Source organism: Aspergillus pseudodeflectus, assembly GCF_044049435.1.
Source record: "Aspergillus pseudodeflectus strain CBS 756.74 chromosome Unknown BJX68scaffold_52, whole genome shotgun sequence".
Lineage (NCBI taxonomy): Eukaryota > Fungi > Ascomycota > Eurotiomycetes > Eurotiales > Aspergillaceae > Aspergillus > Aspergillus pseudodeflectus.
In genome coordinates, this window is record NW_027263828.1 from 31,380 (window position 1) to 47,252 (window position 15,873).

At 53.3% G+C, this 15,873-nt stretch overlaps 5 protein-coding genes across 5 annotated transcripts; 2 read left to right on the forward strand and 3 right to left on the reverse strand.

The window, feature by feature from the left end:
• Nucleotides 1–59: 59 nt before the first annotated feature.
• BJX68DRAFT_278399 (putative 1-aminocyclopropane-1-carboxylate oxidase) lies at nt 60–1,348 on the reverse strand (the record flags this gene model as incomplete). The annotated part of the gene is made up of 4 exons (XM_071048522.1): nt 60–379; nt 428–576; nt 632–1,109; nt 1,177–1,348. 4 exons carry the CDS (start codon nt 1,346–1,348, stop codon nt 60–62), a joined length of 1,119 nt encoding a protein of 372 aa, XP_070894972.1.
• Nucleotides 1,349–2,094: 746 nt separating this feature from the next.
• Nucleotides 2,095–4,156, forward strand: BJX68DRAFT_244828 (putative MFS transporter). The gene is made up of 4 exons (XM_071041386.1): nt 2,095–2,746; nt 2,796–3,210; nt 3,265–3,732; nt 3,803–4,156. Exons 1-4 carry the CDS (start codon nt 2,257–2,259, stop codon nt 3,960–3,962), a joined length of 1,533 nt encoding a protein of 510 aa, XP_070894973.1. The 5' UTR covers nt 2,095–2,256; the 3' UTR covers nt 3,963–4,156.
• Nucleotides 4,157–4,416: 260 nt separating this feature from the next.
• Nucleotides 4,417–6,855, forward strand: BJX68DRAFT_278400 (NAD-dependent malic enzyme; the record flags this gene model as incomplete). The annotated part of the gene is made up of 6 exons (XM_071048523.1): nt 4,417–4,476; nt 4,535–4,972; nt 5,060–5,188; nt 5,238–5,371; nt 5,440–6,074; nt 6,161–6,855. 6 exons carry the CDS (start codon nt 4,417–4,419, stop codon nt 6,487–6,489), a joined length of 1,725 nt encoding a protein of 574 aa, XP_070894974.1. The 3' UTR covers nt 6,490–6,855.
• On the reverse strand, nt 6,611–8,819 carry BJX68DRAFT_167733 (nucleobase:cation symporter-2 family protein). The gene is made up of 3 exons (XM_071036992.1): nt 7,590–8,819; nt 6,894–7,525; nt 6,611–6,819 (listed from the first exon to the last, which is right to left on the reverse strand). Exons 1-3 carry the CDS (start codon nt 8,547–8,549, stop codon nt 6,693–6,695), a joined length of 1,719 nt encoding a protein of 572 aa, XP_070894975.1. The 5' UTR covers nt 8,550–8,819; the 3' UTR covers nt 6,611–6,692.
• Nucleotides 8,820–11,960: 3,141 nt separating this feature from the next.
• BJX68DRAFT_278403 (glycoside hydrolase superfamily) lies at nt 11,961–15,578 on the reverse strand (the record flags this gene model as incomplete). The annotated part of the gene is made up of 10 exons (XM_071048524.1): nt 15,079–15,578; nt 14,878–15,020; nt 14,373–14,823; nt 14,138–14,314; nt 14,015–14,079; nt 13,729–13,953; nt 13,553–13,664; nt 13,003–13,477; nt 12,377–12,936; nt 11,961–12,287 (listed from the first exon to the last, which is right to left on the reverse strand). Exons 1-10 carry the CDS (start codon nt 15,487–15,489, stop codon nt 11,961–11,963), a joined length of 2,946 nt encoding a protein of 981 aa, XP_070894976.1. The 5' UTR covers nt 15,490–15,578.
• Nucleotides 15,579–15,873: the final 295 nt, after the last annotated feature.

The following is a 15,873-nucleotide window of genomic DNA, read 5'->3' on the forward strand; positions in this document are numbered from 1 at the left end:
GGGCGATTACAATAAGAACACAAAATACATTCATAACTCTCATAAACTACATCAATAAGCTAATCATAATATGTCACCTTAACCCCCTTCAGGATCTCCACGTCATTAACCTCATTATCACCCTCCTTCGCCGTCGACTCTCCAAGATTCTTAATCACCCGCTGCTTAACCCACTCGCCGGCCTTTAGCGGCTGCCCATCACTCCCCACAACCTTGTTCTCAATCAATCCATGTTTCCGCAGAACAGGTGACTCCTGAATTGGGACCAAATCGCAGTCATCCTCGATGCGGACCATGTACAGCACACCCAGTCGGTCGATGTGCGCCTGGTCCTTGGGCGGGGCGACGACGCGGTGGATGCTCGATTTGAGGTAGCCGTCTAGGTTACGTTAGTATGAGCAATGCAAGGAAGATCAGTGGGACATACTCGTCATGAACTGAAGGGCATCGGCAATATTGACCGTAAGAGCATCCATCTGCGGTCGCACGTACTTCCACTCGCCGCTCTTGGTGAGAACCTGCAGCGCAGCAACCGGCTGGCGAAAGAGGAGCGTGAGACTGCCCATGTCGGAGTGTCTACACTCGTCAGCAACACATCCCCTGAGGGACGGCTACTATGGAAAATACTCACCCCTTCAACCACACACCCCCAAGCTTCTCATTCTCCTCCTGACTCCGCGCATAATACTTCATATACCGCAGATGATCGCCCGAGGTCTGCTCATACCGATGCTTATCCACCAACCAGTGTTCATCCTCAAGCCCCAACGCAATTGCAAAGATCGCAAGTAACTTCTTGACAATTTGCTCATGAATATGTCTCGAGAATTTCTCGATAGCAACCCACTGCTCGCGGACAATATCCGGGTGCTTGCGATCCGCATGCTCAGGCGTGAACTTCGGGATATTGTAGATCTCAAAGTTATCCTTCACGCCGGGGACGAGAGTGCGGATCCCCGCGGGCTTCCAGCCATTATAGTCGCCCTGCTCCAGCGCCGCGCGGTATTTCTGTTTTTCCTCGGTGGGCAGGGAGAGGACGGATTTAGCTATTGCGAATTGCGTGTCGATGTCGGATTTGCTTAGCCCGTAGTTTGTTACGTAGAAGAAGCCTGTCCCAGCCAAATTAATGATCCTCATCGTGATAAGGTAAGGAAGGGCTGGGTAAGTGCAGCGCACCGACATCTTCGATGGCTTGCGTAAGTTCAGCAGCCAGCTCTTGTTTTCCGCCCGGTTGGTCGAATTTGCTGAGGTCGAGGGTTCGCAGGTCGGCCCAGTCGAGGTTCTCTGACGTTTCGGGAACCTGGACGTAGGAGAGCTGTGGAGCTTCGATGGTTGTAGTCGTGGACATTTTCAGCTGAAATCGATAATCTATGAATAGAGAAGAGTAGAATAATCGGGGATTGCAGAGTGTACAGAGGATATTCGGATACTACTCAGGTACAATCCAGGCCCAACGCTCTTAAACCAGCTCGGTCCCATACTCCCATCCCCGTCTCCACTCTGCATGACTAGCCCGGATTCCTCAATCCTCCTCACCCATCACACCATCAATCTACTCCATCGCGCCTTCCTCTCCAGTCCAATACCATTGCAAGAAGACTACATCAGTCGTTTGTTTATCTCAAAAGCAAATCCCGAACGTTGTATATCGCTCCACTTTCAAATCCCGCAAAGCCCGATGTATGTTGAGCCTCGTCGGGATTCGATTGTCATGGGTTTTGAAGTGAGGGTGGCGTTGTTAGATGGGTTGGTTTTGGGGGAGATATGAGATGGCTCGTCATTGGCTGCTTTATACTTCGAACTGCAAGTTCTTTGTTGATTGTGTAACCTCGTCTTACATCTATGTAGATTTTGCCTATTATATATTTGGAAGCTGGTGGACGATTTCCTCCTGGCACTTGACGGCGTTAGAATGGTCGACATCTTCAGTCATACAGATATGTTCTTGCAATTGAGGGAAGAGATTCCGCAAGCTGCACATGGCAATTCCCTGGCACTCTGCGTTCCCCGAAGCCAAAGATAAAGCATGCTCATCCCTGGCGCGACTGATGTCATCCTCCGCTAACCCCATACGGAACAGCGCGGAGACTCGTCATTGGCTCACCAAAGATGTCATTTAGAGTTTGGATCTAGTCCGATATCGCGCCAAGAGGAAAAATTCTCCTGCTGCAGGGATGCGACTATTTAAGCTTCACATTTCTTTTTGACTGCATGCATTGACAGCGAGACATCGATCGCAACTACGTATCAAGTATCATGGCTTCCTCGGACGGTGCGGAGGCCCCCGCCCCCCACACTGCGGCCCATAATGAAAAAACCGCCGTCGCGGGCGGAATCGACGCACTCGGTGATGAGGCACGCCCCATCGACCCCGAGGTCGAGCGTCGCGTCCTGCGCAAAATCGACCTCTTCCTCATGCCAGCGATGGTCATCGGCTACGGGCTAGTCTACTACGACAAGGCGATCCTCGGCAGCGCCGCGCTCTTCGGCATGACTGCTGATCTGCAGCTGTCTGTCACGGACACCTCGGTGACCCCGCCGCAGACGGATACGTCGCGACTGAGCTGGGCGACGTCCATCTTTTACTTTGGACAGCTTGCGGGGTCGTATCCGATGACGTATCTCCTGCAGTGTTTCAAGACGCGATATGTCCTTGGTCCGTCGGTTATGTTCTGGGCGGTTGTTTGTGCTGCGACGGCGGGGGTAACGAGTTGGAGGGGGTTACTTGCGCAGCGATTCTTTTTAGGTATGCACTCTTTCCCCCGTATTGATATAATGTGTACTGACTACGATAGGCTTCACCGAAGCAATTATCCCAACAGGCTTCATGGTAACCGTCAGCGGGTACTACACGCAGCGCGAGCAATCGCTCCGACAGAGCTGGTGGTGGTCCGGGACCGGCTGGTTCACCATCATCGGCGGCGGGTTCAACTACGGGTTCGCGCAGATTGAAGGTGGTGCTCTGAAGCCGTGGCAGTATATCTATGTTTTTGCCGGTGTGCTGACGTTCCTTTTCGGAATCTGGTGCTTCTTCCTCCCGAATGATCCCCTGCATGCGTGGTTCCTTACACCGGAGGAGCGCATTGTTGCTGTCGAGCGGCTGCGCGCGAGTCAGTTGGGCGTCAAGAGCCATGAGTTGAAGAAGGGGCAGATTAAGGAGGCGCTTTTGGATGTGAGGATTTGGTTGATCGCGTTGACAATGGCTGCTGCGTACGCACCCCCAAAATCCTCTACCGTTCAGGAGCAACAACTAACCGTCGATAGATACACCGTCAACGGCGCCGTCTCGGGCTTCGGCCCCCTCATCGTCGCAACATTCGGCTACTCCTCTCTCCAAGCCATCCTCTTCCAATTCCCCCTCGGCGCAATCTCCGGCGTCGGAATCGTGCTTACGGGCTGGATCTGCTCGCGCGTCCGCAACATCCGCATCTTGCTACTCGTCCTCTGCTGCCTCCCCGTTCTCGCCGGCTTCGTGATGATCTGGAAGTCATCCTGGGGCCATAAACCCGTCACGCCTGTTGCCGGGTACTCGCTGATCGGGTTCTTCGGCCCCGTTGTGGGTTTGACGATTTCACTTGGTGCGAGTAATATCGCGGGTCAGACGAAGAAGAGTTTCATGGCGAGTGCGATTTTCGTCGCATATTGCGTGGGCAATATTGTTGGCCCGCAGCTCATCAAGAGTCAGCAGAAGGCGGACCACTACCCCGAGTTGTGGACGGGGTTGATTATTTGGTACACCCCCTTTTTTTTTCTTTCCAATCGTGCTTTCAGTGGGCAGGGAGATTCTGACTCTTATATTTAGTTACTGCATCACAATCGCCTCGGCGTCAACGCTCGCTGTGCTCTGGTATCGCGAGAATAAGCGGCGCGAGGCGCTGGATCTGGATGAGAGCGAGCGCGACCGGTTGGCGTTCAAGGATCTGACCGATCGCGAGAATGTGCATTTCAGATATGTTTATTAGGCCATGTACCGAGCCGGAGTGGGATATCCTATCCTTTAGTGGGATTATTATCTTAATAGTTGGCTGTTCCCTTCGCAAAGTTGTGAGGGTTGTCGAAATATATAGTGGCAGACAACCAAAGGCACATACGAATTCAAATTGAGGGCCATCGGGATGCAAGCGGACTTATCCGAAAAAGAAAACATAAAAGCCACAAGCACATTATTAAAATAGAAACAAGGTTCCTGCCTGGACTATAAAACTGTTGCTAAGCATCATCCCACATGGCGGATGGGCGCGGATCAGGGCACATCTCCCCACCCGGTGGGCACCTACGTCACAGCACCGTAACCTGATAAATCCACAGCAGAGACACGGCAGAGCTTGCATAGCTGATTTATTCTCCGACGCAGGGGGCATTCCTGATTTTATTCTGCTCGAAAAAGAAAACGCAAAGAACGGCAACGCAGGGGCAATGTCGAAATTCAAACATCTCCCCCGCGCCGCGCACGGACCGATCAAGTGTCCCTACACCGTACGCCAGCCCAACCCAGACCACATCCTCACTGGGAGACAAAGTCTAACAGACGCAGGGCGCCAACCTGCTGGGAAACAGCTACTACAACAAAGGCTCAGCCTTCCCCGCGGCCGAGCGCCAAAAATTCGGCCTCCACGGGCTCCTCCCACCAAACATCCAGACCCTCGACGAACAAGTCGCGCGCGCATACGAGCAGTATGCCAGCCGGCCCGGCGACCTCGCGAAAAACACGTTTATGGCAAGCATGAAGGCGCAGAACCAGGTGCTCTTCTATCGACTGCTCCAGACGCATCTCAAGGAGATGTTTGGGGTCATTTATACGCCGACCGAGGCGGATGCGATCCAGAATTACTCGAGGCTCTTTAGGAAGCCCGAGGGGTGTTTTTTGAATATCAATGATTCTGGCCGGGAGAGTATTGAGGCGAGTTTGGAGAATTTTGCGCCGCGCGACGGCGGGGAGGTCGATTATATTGTTGTTAGTGATGGGGAGCAGGTGGGTTTGTTTTTCTTCTCCTTCCCTGTTTATTGCCGACTGGTCCTCGGTAGTATACACGGGGAAGATGCTCACGTTGTATTCTAGATCCTGGGTATCGGCGACCAAGGCGTCGGCGCGATCCTCATCTCCGTCGCCAAGCTCGTCATCACGACAGCATGCGCGGGGATCCATCCGTCAAGACAACTCCCCGTTGTGCTTGACTGCGGGACGAATGTAAGTATACCTCGAATTGAGAAAAGTGTCGACTGACAGCCCCGGCCAGAACCAAGACCTCCTCAACGACGAACTGTACCTCGGCCTCCGGCAGCCGCGCGCAACAGGGAAAGAATACGACGACTTTGTCGATCGATTTGTGCAGGCTGCGCGGAAGAAGTTTCCGAATGCTTATATCCACTTGTGAGTCTCCCTCCCACCCAACGCCCTCCCTCCGTTCGCGAGATAGATGCACGGCTAACGGTAGACAGTGAGGACTTTGGCCTCCGAAACGCGAAACGCCTCCTCGACAAATACCGCGGGGACATCCCGTGCTTCAACGACGACATCCAGGGAACCGGGTGCGTGACGCTTGCGGCGCTCATGGCCGGATTACACGTTAGCAAGGTTGCACTCAAGGACGTGCGCGTTGTGTGTTTCGGCGCGGGGTCCGCGGGGACGGGGATTGCGGATCAGATAAGCGACGCGATTGCGACGGAGAGTGGGAGAGCGAAGGCCGAGGCAATGAAGCAAGTTTGGTGTATTGACAAGCAGGGACTCCTCCTCAAGTCGCAAGGGGATAGTCTCACGGAAACACAACGGTTCTTCGCCAAGGAAGACGGCGAGTGGCCTGAGGGTGAGGACATTGACCTTTTCTCCGTGATCAAGCGGGTGAAACCACACGTGCTTATTGGGACGTCGACGAAGCCCGGCGCATTCACCGAGGAAATCATCCGTGAGATGGCGAGACATGTCGAGCACCCGATTGTCTTCCCGTTGTCTAATCCAACGAGATTGCATGAGGCGCGGCCGCAGGATCTGGCCGAGTGGACCGATGGCAAAGCACTTGTTGCGACGGGGAGTCCGTTTCCGCCTGTTGAGTTTAATGGGGTTAAGAAGGAGATTGGTATGTCCCTTCCTCTCCCATGTTTCCATTTTCTCCATGTCCTCCTAGTAAAGATTATCGGCGTGGACTGTGCTAATACCTTACAGCCGAGTGCAACAACTCAACCGCTTTTCCCGGCATCGGGCTCGGCGCTGTCCTCAGTCGAACGCGCCGCGTCTCAGAGAAAATGATCGTCGCGGCCTCGAAAGCACTCGCCGCGAAAGCCCCTGCACTGGAGGATCCGAATAAACCGCTCCTTCCTGACGTCGAGGACGTGCGCGAACTCAGTCTGAATGTCGCCAAGGCTGTTATTCAGACGGCTGTTGAGGAGGGCCTTGCGCAGGAGGAGGGGATTCCCGAAGATGAGGAGGATCTCGAGGAGTGGATTCGCGTGCAGATGTGGGAGGCGGAGTATCAGGAGCTTGAGAAGGTGTAACCTGGTAGATGCTGTAGCCACAGATATCCCTGGTAGTCATCAATGATAGGGTCGTGAGTCGAACAGATCTCAAGCACGTCTCATCTACACCCTACAAAGTCTAGGCTGGGACGTAGCGGCAGATTTCGCACCAATCTGCCAAGCGGTGGACATGTACGTTGTGAATTGACACTAGCGCTAAAAGTAATAACAAGGGAAGCCCTCTAAGCCTGCTTGCTCTGATAATCCGGCTCCCCGTTTCGATCTGAAGGGGATGGAGCAGGTACTGCAGTCACCGCGCCAATTTCCTCCACTTCGGCAGGCATGATTCCGTTTAGGAGCATTGCGACACTGCGAAACACTTGTTAGCTGGATATTCACGATTCAGATGGGAGGGAAAGAAGAAGGGGGAGGGGAGAACATACAAAGCAGTAACAGCAAACCCCGTCTCGAGCACAAGCTCAATCGCGTTCTCAAACCCTTCCAGATCCCGATTCTCCGTGGGCGGGAACACATTCGCAAACCACATCGGCACCAGCGTGGCACCGTATCCCAACGCCATCGACGCTGTCAGGATGAATCTGTTCCGTCGATTAAACGGCGCCTTGGAGACAATCGCCTGCCCACTAATCACCACGCTCGCAAACAGGAACGTCTTCATCCCACCCATGACGGGATTCGGGATCGCCACAATCGCCGCGGCGAACTTTGCAAAGATCCCCGCCACAATCAGAATTATACAGCAGCAGTACCCCGCCGTGCGATTCGCGCAGCGCGTCAGCGCGATGACTCCGTTGTTCTGAGCAAACGTCGTCATGGGGGTCATTGTGGCCAGCGCGGCGATGACCGAGTTGATTCCGTCGGCGAGGACGGCGCCCTGGAGGCGCGATTCAAAAGTGCCACCGCGGACTTCGAGGCGCGAGACGTCGCAGGTGGCCGTGACGTCGCCGATACATTCGCAGGCGCAGATGATGAAGACGGCGATGATGGGGAGGACCATGGGACCGTAGACGGAGAGGGGGAAGGTTTTGACCCAGATGAAGGAGGCGACGGGGGCCTAAATGGTTAGTATGGGATGGGCAAGATGGGAAGATGGGGATGATCGGGGGCAAGGGACGTACAGCGTCAATGTTTGCTCGGCTAAAGTACCCGCAAGCCGCGGCGACGATGCAGCCCATCAAGAGACCGACGACAACAGAGCAAGACTTCATAATGGGGGCTCCGAATCTCTCGCAGAGGATAATCGTGACAAAGACCAGGAAACCCAGCCCGATGAATTCAGGACTTCCCCAAGGCAACGGCCGCGGCGCAGCCTCATTCGGACAGATCGCATCCATACAGCCGGACCCACCAGCCCAGTCCTTAAACCCGGTTCCGATCAGATTGATTCCAATCAGCATGACTGTCGGACCGGTGACGATGGGCGGGAAGATCTTCTGCATGATCTTTGGCGGGACAAAGGCAAGGACGATCTCGACCAGGGCGCAGCAGGCCGAGGTTCCGATTAATGCGCCGTAGGCTTCCGGACAGGGGAGCCTGTTTCCGTCTGCATCGACTTGGCAGAAGCCGTTGGAGTACATTTGGGTGAAGGCGCCGCTGGCGACCGAGATTATGGCGAAGGAGACGCCCATCACCGAGAGGACACCACTGCCGATGTAATAGGGTGTCTTGTAGATGTGAAACCGTGTGATCTGGACCATCGAGAGCAGACCGCAGACGATGAGCGCTGTGGAAACGAGGTACTGCTGGAGGTCTGGGGAGAGGCTCAGCGAGCTGGAGAGGATAAGCGGGGGCGTGACGACACCGGCCAACATGGCCAGCGCATGCTGGAGACCGAGGATGAACGCAAGGAGGACGGGGATTTTCTCGTTGAGGCCGAAAAAGGGCGGGGGACGGGGATCCTTTGTCATAAAGGGAAGCTCGGGGCGGAACAGATGGCCATAGTCGTAGTCGCCGATGAGGCCGTCGCGTGTGGTAAAGGCTCGTACGACCGATCGCATGCGCTGGGCGATGGTCTTTTTGGGGTTGGAACCCGGGACGACCGAGTCGGGTCCATCAGTCGAGTGGATGGAGTTGTCCATGGCGATATCCAGCTATCCCGTCGAATACTAGATCGAGTGTGAAGCTGATGGATTCCGGATGAGAGAAAATCGAGGCCATGACGCCGGACACGAGGTCATTTTATCCTGCCAACTCCAACGATAAGATAACTGGATTGCCGATGAAGCCAAGGCGCACGAGTCTTCCCAAGGATGCCGAGAAAGCAGCGTCCGAGCGAGAGATAAGCAGCAGCACCACGAGCAGGCACTGGACTGCCATCAAGCCACACTCAGCCCTCCAGATGCTAAGCGAGCGACGCACTCGCGACCGTCCGATGCTCGGGAGGCGGCGATCGAGTAATAGCAGGCTGTCAATGAGGTCTTATCTCGTTCTTGGTATCTGTGGCTGCGCCTGCTTATCACGCCTGGTCCCCACACCCGGCGGCCTCCGCCGCTCTATACGAGGTCGAGATGCGGAGAGATTGGGTCTGATTCATGGGTCAGAGATGTCGATTGCGTCCAGTTTCAAGACGTTGCTGACTTGCAGCGCCATTGTTTCGACATCTGTCCCTGGGTTCTCGGCTATCGCCCCAGAGTGGACAGCCCGACATTTCCCGGCCCAGTCCGGAAGCAGAAACTAGCGTGGCCAAGCTTAAATCGACCAGATCCCCTCCAACTTCCAAGATCGGTAATCCTGCATCTATGCAGATTCGTACTCGACCTATCGAACTGATATTCTTGAGTATATACGGACTCGCCCGATCCCGCAGCGGACGTAGACAATGATGGAATGCGACAACCATCCCAGACGAAGTGCGCCAGCGCTTGAAGCGGATCAAAGAATATCTGCTTTAAAGGGAATGAATTGATAGTGGCGGATCCTGCTGTCAGCTCAAAGACGGGACCGACTCGGGCAGCTATACTGGGCCCAATTTGAACCTTTCTCATAAACCTTTCTCGCTGTAACGGGCCCAGATGCTGTCAAGCAGATTGACCGTTGCAGTGATCCGTTGAAGACTGTTGTGTTGGCCCAGACTGTCATCATATTCCAGATCACCAGTCAACCGGAAGAATCTTCTGCCACACTCTGTAGTGAGAAGGTACTTGTCTCCAACCGTTCCCTGCTCGATAACCGGTCCACAGAGCACGCCGTCTTCCCGAGCCATCCACGTTTCATCCAGGTATCCCTGGTCAAGCGCAACCCGCCCCTAAACAGTGACCATCTGCTTCGCGTCGAAATAAATAACAAGCAGCTCGTCTGTTTCGGACATGTGCCTGTCCACAATGATGATCCACGATATTGAGGCTGTGTGCAGCAAGTACCTCACAGCACTGCCTCCCTTCTCGAGAAGGACATTTGGATCCTCCGTCCAGGTCGGATTCTCTTCCTTTGCTAATGCGAGCGAGTTTTTGCAAGAAGCGTACCTCCGCTGCATTATCTCTGGATTAGTATGGCGGGGGAAATACTCAACCCGTGGCCCTATTTGCACGATATTGTTTGGATCGCGAGGAGCGTATCTTGGAGTGTCATCCCTACAGCGCGCGATCTCAAGGGGAACATTGAAAATACGCCTCTAGTCGTCACCACAGCCGAAGACCGCGCGGTCATCAGAGCGAGGCAGTTCGCTACATCTGACTACCAGTCCGACGTCTCTGCGTACTCCCTGAACTTCATATAGCCCTCCTCGCTGTCACTGTTCTCATAATATGTTCGCAGCATGACGAGGAAATATCGATCTTTCCCGCACCAGATTTCCCACGCCCTTTTCCGCATATCGTCTGTTGCGATGGCTTCAACCATGATCACGGCGCTCTGAATCCGGTAGTAGAAGGGGTCCGAGCCGCCGAATCCGCCAATCCAGGAGAAGTACGTCTCGCGCAGATGAGCCTTGATCAACCGCAACTGCGCGGCGAGCGGACCCTCAGGCAAGAGAACCAGGAGGACTCGAGCGCCCTGATGAGGAGCTCTTGCGCTGCCGCTGGCATCTTTTCGCTCCACATTGCTGGGTAGATCTGCGCTGCGGTTTGGAGATAGGGGGGGAGGCTTTGCATTAGCTGGAGGGTGTATCTCTCCTCGTCTGTGCAGAGGGTAAGGCCGTCCAATGGCCCTGCGTCGATGATCTGGCTTGGTTATTAGCGGCTGGAGTCGAGGAATGTAACTCCGGGGACAGACATTGGGCTTGGCGCCGATGAATACTGGGCCGCTAATCATCTGCCGTCTAACGACGAAGATATTCAAGCAGAAGTGGTGGCCGTCCAATCTAAAACCCAAGACTATCTACTGATGGTGTTCCGAAAGGGCGAACCTACCCCAATCAGTTAACTCGTTAGGAACTAGATCCCGGGAATAAGGCTCGACCGGATTTCTCACCGATAGCTATTGCGGTTCATGATCGGGTGCGCGTTCACTGACTCGCCTAGAAAATGGTTCATCCCCATTGCCGGAGTGAACTTTTCATAGCCCTTGGGACAGGCTGGACGCGAGGAGTTTGAGGGTTGCCTCGATCCGCGCGGACTGCAGGCGTTCGAGCCGGATGCCGGTCTCGAAGATCAACAACTCCCGCTTTGACCATTTTCTCCTGCATGACTTGTATTAGTTATACCTGCGACATAAACGACGTACCAGGCGGTCGCGTTGACGAAAAACGTTGCTTTCTCTGAGCCTCGAGTTTTGAGCTCAATTCGAGGCGCAGGCTTGGCTGACTGCCCAGTGGCTGCCCACCGCGGGGCCGTGCGGCTCACGTTACCCCCCACCTTTAACAACCGCACCTTTCTCATCCTTACCGGCATCAACAGGCTCACTCTTCTCATTCTGACCCTCGTAAACAAGTTCACTCTCCTTGTCGTTGTCCCCAACGGCAGGCAAACTCTTATCAGCCACCGGGCGCGAAATCGGCAAGCCGAGCGCGTGGTTCTTCAAGAAGAAATTGGACAGCTTTAGTGTAACGGTCATCTTCTCCACAGGCAAGATGGGCCACTCTTCCAGACGTGGGTTATGCGTCATTCTAAACGTATCCCAGATGACAATGTCTTTAGTGTGATGATTTTGCGGTTCCTGGCGCGTTTCGAGCCATTTTTTTAGTCTAGAGCCGATTAAACATTACACAGTCTGTTCGCCCATAGTGAACAGCTCGTCATCGTCCTGCCGCGTGACCCAGATCGGATACTTGGCGAACTCGGAGCGGATGGAGTGCGAGGAAGCCTCCTCGGCAATGAGCATCTGGGAGCAGTGTGGGACAAGTTTATAGCCGACTGGATCTTTAGTTACGGGATTAATAACTAGCGCGTTGACAATCTTGAAGTGACGCCCATTGCTGTGATCAGACTGAAGGGGTTGTGATACAAATTGTATATATAAAATAACAGCTTCTACAGATACCAGCACCTAGAAATACCAAATATTGATAGCGAGAGGAGTTATTAAATAAAATTATCCCGACCTCCGTCACAACATCAAATCTTGCAGACTTTACCGAGGATGCTTTGCACCATTGAATCCCCATTCTCGAAAATCTTACCCAGGGACGTAATCTCTCCGGCCTTCATCCCCTTCCTCCAGTTGGCCACCTCACTCAGACCCTTTGCATTGCGGGATGCCTTGGCAATGCTTCCAACACCAAACAGCATACCCAACATGTTGACCACAGCCGAGGCTGGGTCCTTGACTGTATCATACGTAGCCAGGGCCGCGTTAGCCAGTTCACCAGCGATAGCGATGACGCGGGCCAAATTGGCCAGGCCGAGACCAGCGGCAATTCCTTCACCGACCATGGGGACGAACTGTTATGTTTTGTTAGTCGCATGGGCTAAAAACCAGGGAGGCAAGGAATAGATTGAGGGGAGGGGGACGGGGGGTGTTGAATGCTTACCATAAACACAACACTAATAATCAGCAAAATGAAATTCTCCTTCCTCTTCCTTTCTTCCTCTTCCTCCTCTTCTTCCTCCTCCTGCCCCAACTCCTTAGCCTGCGCCATACTATCAACCGCCTGCTGCAGCATAAACACCGCCGGCGCGTAAGCAAGCGCCGCATCTCTAGCATCACCACCCATCCATCCTCCCCCCATGATCTCCAATAATGTACTCTCCATATCAGACCGCATCTCTGGGATATTAGGTAAACCCTTCGTGACGATATCCTTGGGATTCTGTACGACCATAGACTCATTCTTGATCGGCCACCCGGTAAAGCTTAGTGTCCAGTGGGCCGCGGGTTGGGTATTGTAATTGGTGCGTTGGATCTTGTAATCCCCAAAATCGACCCAGTCTTCGAGGAGGCCGGCGTTGGCGAGGGCTGTCGCGAACCCGTCTTTGTCGCTGAGGTTTAGGTCGGTCGCGTCGATGTACCTGAGAAGAGGGTCGAGGTTGTCTTCCCAGTTGGCGGCACAGGGGACAACTTCATCTTGTTCAGGGAACTGGCAGTCAAAGTCTAGCGAAGAAATCGAGTCAGTAAGTTCCTATACAGTCGTTTGTTGCGATTGAGTGACAACCGTACAATTGAACCCAGGTCCAATCTCAGGAATGAGCTGATTGCTCCCTGTAATGCTCATATTCCACATAAAAGCATTCTCGAGGACGGACGGAACAACTTTCTCAATATACTTGACATAATAATCGAACATCTCATCGTAACCGTTGTTGACATCGGTGTAATTCTCATAGGCCGTATCCAGCATCCAGATCAGCGTGTCCAGCGTCATCTGCGCGACGCAGTAGTCCGGAATCGCGCCGGCTTCCTGTGCCGTCTGTAGCCCCTCGAGGTAGGGGAAAGTGATAGATGGACAGGGCTCCCACGCGGGCCAGTCATCTCCGGAGTCCTCGAGATCGCCTGTACCGTTGTTGCTGTAAGTTCGATTGAGGTCGACGGCCCAGTCGACGCTTCCTCCGAAGTGGAGGTCATCATACCACTGTTGACGGGCTTTGTAGCTGTCTGGGGTGAGCCAGGAGACCCATTGGTTGCCGTTATAGATCTGTGTGCGATTCCGGTTTTAGATTATATACTTTTTTTGCCCGCTATTTTTCTGTTGAGGTTATGGAATACGTACCAAGATGTCGCCTTCATCCTCATACTGGGTGATGGTAACGTTGTCGGAGTTGTCTTCACTGTTAGCCTGGGAAATTAGGCCCCAGATTTCGATGTTGGAGAGGTAGCCGGCACTGCCGAAATGAGTAGGTCAACGTCAGTCTATTGAAATAAGAGGAAACAATAATGAACACGTACGTATCCGTGCAGGCTCCCTTGGTGGCGCCTGATTCTTTCCCAGTAAAAGTACACTCAGGTCCTTGACATGACGGGTCGGTCATCTCAAAGCTGCGGCCGTACAGCGCAAGACCAGGCACAACCTTGATAGACGGGATTCCAGCCTTGGTAATCATAGCCAGTGTGTATTCGGTCTCGGTCTTATTCACATGGCTCCTAAGGCAGTTGCCAAGCTCGCAACCAGGACTTTGGTGGTGTTAGTCTATGTCGAGGAAGGAGAAGACTGGCCATAGATATAGTTTCTCACTTGACAAATGTGTTATTATAGTCCCACTGGCCATGGAGATCATATGTCATGTAGACGTAGTAGTCCTGTAGCAGGAATAAGCACTCATTTCCGTTTCGGGGCTTCGCAAGCAAAGTTACTCACGATGTAATCATCAAACTGAGTGAGCGGATCGAAGCCTTTCAGGTACCAGTATGACGCTGGCAGGGCCATGGACATGGATTTTTCGGATGGCAACTGGGAGCGAACAAGCTTCAGGAACTCAGCATAGTTCTCTCCCGAGTCAAGATTATCTGGATCGATTCCTGGAATATCTTGGGCCTGGGAGAGTCACCAAAATCAGCTAACCTTGTTTATCCGAAGTGGGAGGAAAACTTACGCCAGGATACTCCCAGTCAAAGTCCACACCATCAAGGCCATTATCCACAACAAAGTTTACCACATTAGCAGCAAGTGTCTGTCTATTCCCGTCCCTTACTCCCGTCCGGAAGATATTGTGCGTATAGGTATCAGTCGAGAACCCCCAGCCACCAAAGCTTATAATGCGCTGGATGTTCTCTAGCTTTAGCAGGCCGTCAAACTGTTCCTGGGAACCGCTCACGTCCACCTCCCAGCTTTCGGTGATGTTGCCAAAGGCCCAGTGCACGTGTGTGTAGTAGCCGTCCTCGGTCATCTTGGAGATATCCATGTTTGCGCATGGGCGGTTAAGGTTCCAGTTCTCAAAATAGCCGATGCGTAGAGGGAAGGGTCTATATACCTCCGTACTTATAATATCAGTGCCGCAGTTAGAAATGCACCCGTTTGTTTCGTTCCTGGCGGTACCTGGTGCTCTGTAGTTCTGTGTTAAAGCCTGAAATTCTAGTTGAATGGTGGTTACTACTCACCCGCCAGGCTCTGTAGTGTTGGTGCAGAATTCGGGAGTGATGCCGCATTGGCCCCAGATATCGCAGCAGGCGTTGAGGGGACACGGATTTAGCTCACCCCAGTCCCATGTGGAACCGTTATTTGGTCGCTTTGTGCCAGGTACCTACAAAATAACCAGTTATGACTATTCATGCCGGAGGCAAAGAGGGAGAGAAACTAACCTGTGGACCGCAGACATTCCCATCAACAGGCTCAGGGAATGGCGGCATGCCCTCGCTTAGACATATCGCTTGGTATTTCTGTAGCGCATTACAACCCATATATCCCCAAGTGAGACTATTATAGTCGTCGATCTTGTCGGATTCCATCTTATTCGCCTTGGCGATGTCATCGCATGTATCATCCGGCTGAATTATATAGACGTAGCAGTTGCCGTCGTCGTCAGGCTTGGGCGAGAAGTCGGGAAGGGACCCTTCAGAACAGCAGACATACTGATCCACCTTCAGTGTGTTACAGAAGTCGTCAATAGTGTTATACTGGGTGAGAGTGTCCTGGGAGATGCCGCAGCGGTCGGCAAGGGCCCAACACCCATCATCGGCCTGGACTTGGATGTATGAGCAAACGTCGCTCATTGTGTCAAAAAATGAGAAGAGCGAAGTTGTTGATGCAGCGCTGAGGGAATACAGAGGGGGGTGTGGTGGAGATTTATAGTGGCGTTTCGAACTGCTAAGCTCAAATATTTCCGTCCGTTAGTATCCAGCATCAATAAAACTTTGTTGAAATTAGGCATAGGCGAGGGCCGCAGATAGACCGAGGCATATTGCCATGCTTTCTCGGAGTTGATCTCCTATACTTGAGAGGATGAAGTGGCGATCCTGTGTAATTTCCGTAGCGAAGTCCAACAAGCTTAAGAAAAACCAACTATGTAACCCTACTCCGAAACCTGTCCGCGAATCTGCCTTGCGGGATTCAATTTAGCGACCCATGTCCCGGAACAAAGTCCCTTCTGGGACAGT

What these genes read in the sequence shown, in the direction of transcription:
- BJX68DRAFT_244828 (XM_071041386.1), top strand. Translation starts at nt 2,257, where the DNA reads ATGGCTTCCTCGGACGGTGCGGAGGCCCCCGCCCCCCACACTGCGGCC. An exon ending in TGCGCAGCGATTCTTTTTAG is followed by an intron (nt 2,747 to 2,795) that starts GTATGCACTCTT and finishes TGACTACGATAG; the next exon opens with GCTTCACCGAAGCAATTATC. An exon ending in TGGACGGGGTTGATTATTTG is followed by an intron (nt 3,733 to 3,802) that starts GTACACCCCCTT and finishes TCTTATATTTAG; the next exon opens with TTACTGCATCACAATCGCCT.
- BJX68DRAFT_167733 (XM_071036992.1), bottom strand. Translation starts at nt 8,549, where the DNA reads ATGGACAACTCCATCCACTCGACTGATGGACCCGACTCGGTCGTCCCG. An exon ending in GCCGAGCAAACATTGACGCT is followed by an intron (nt 7,526 to 7,589) that starts GTACGTCCCTTG and finishes CTAACCATTTAG; the next exon opens with GCCCCCGTCGCCTCCTTCAT. An exon ending in GGGTTTGCTGTTACTGCTTT is followed by an intron (nt 6,820 to 6,893) that starts GTATGTTCTCCC and finishes AGTGTTTCGCAG; the next exon opens with TGTCGCAATGCTCCTAAACG.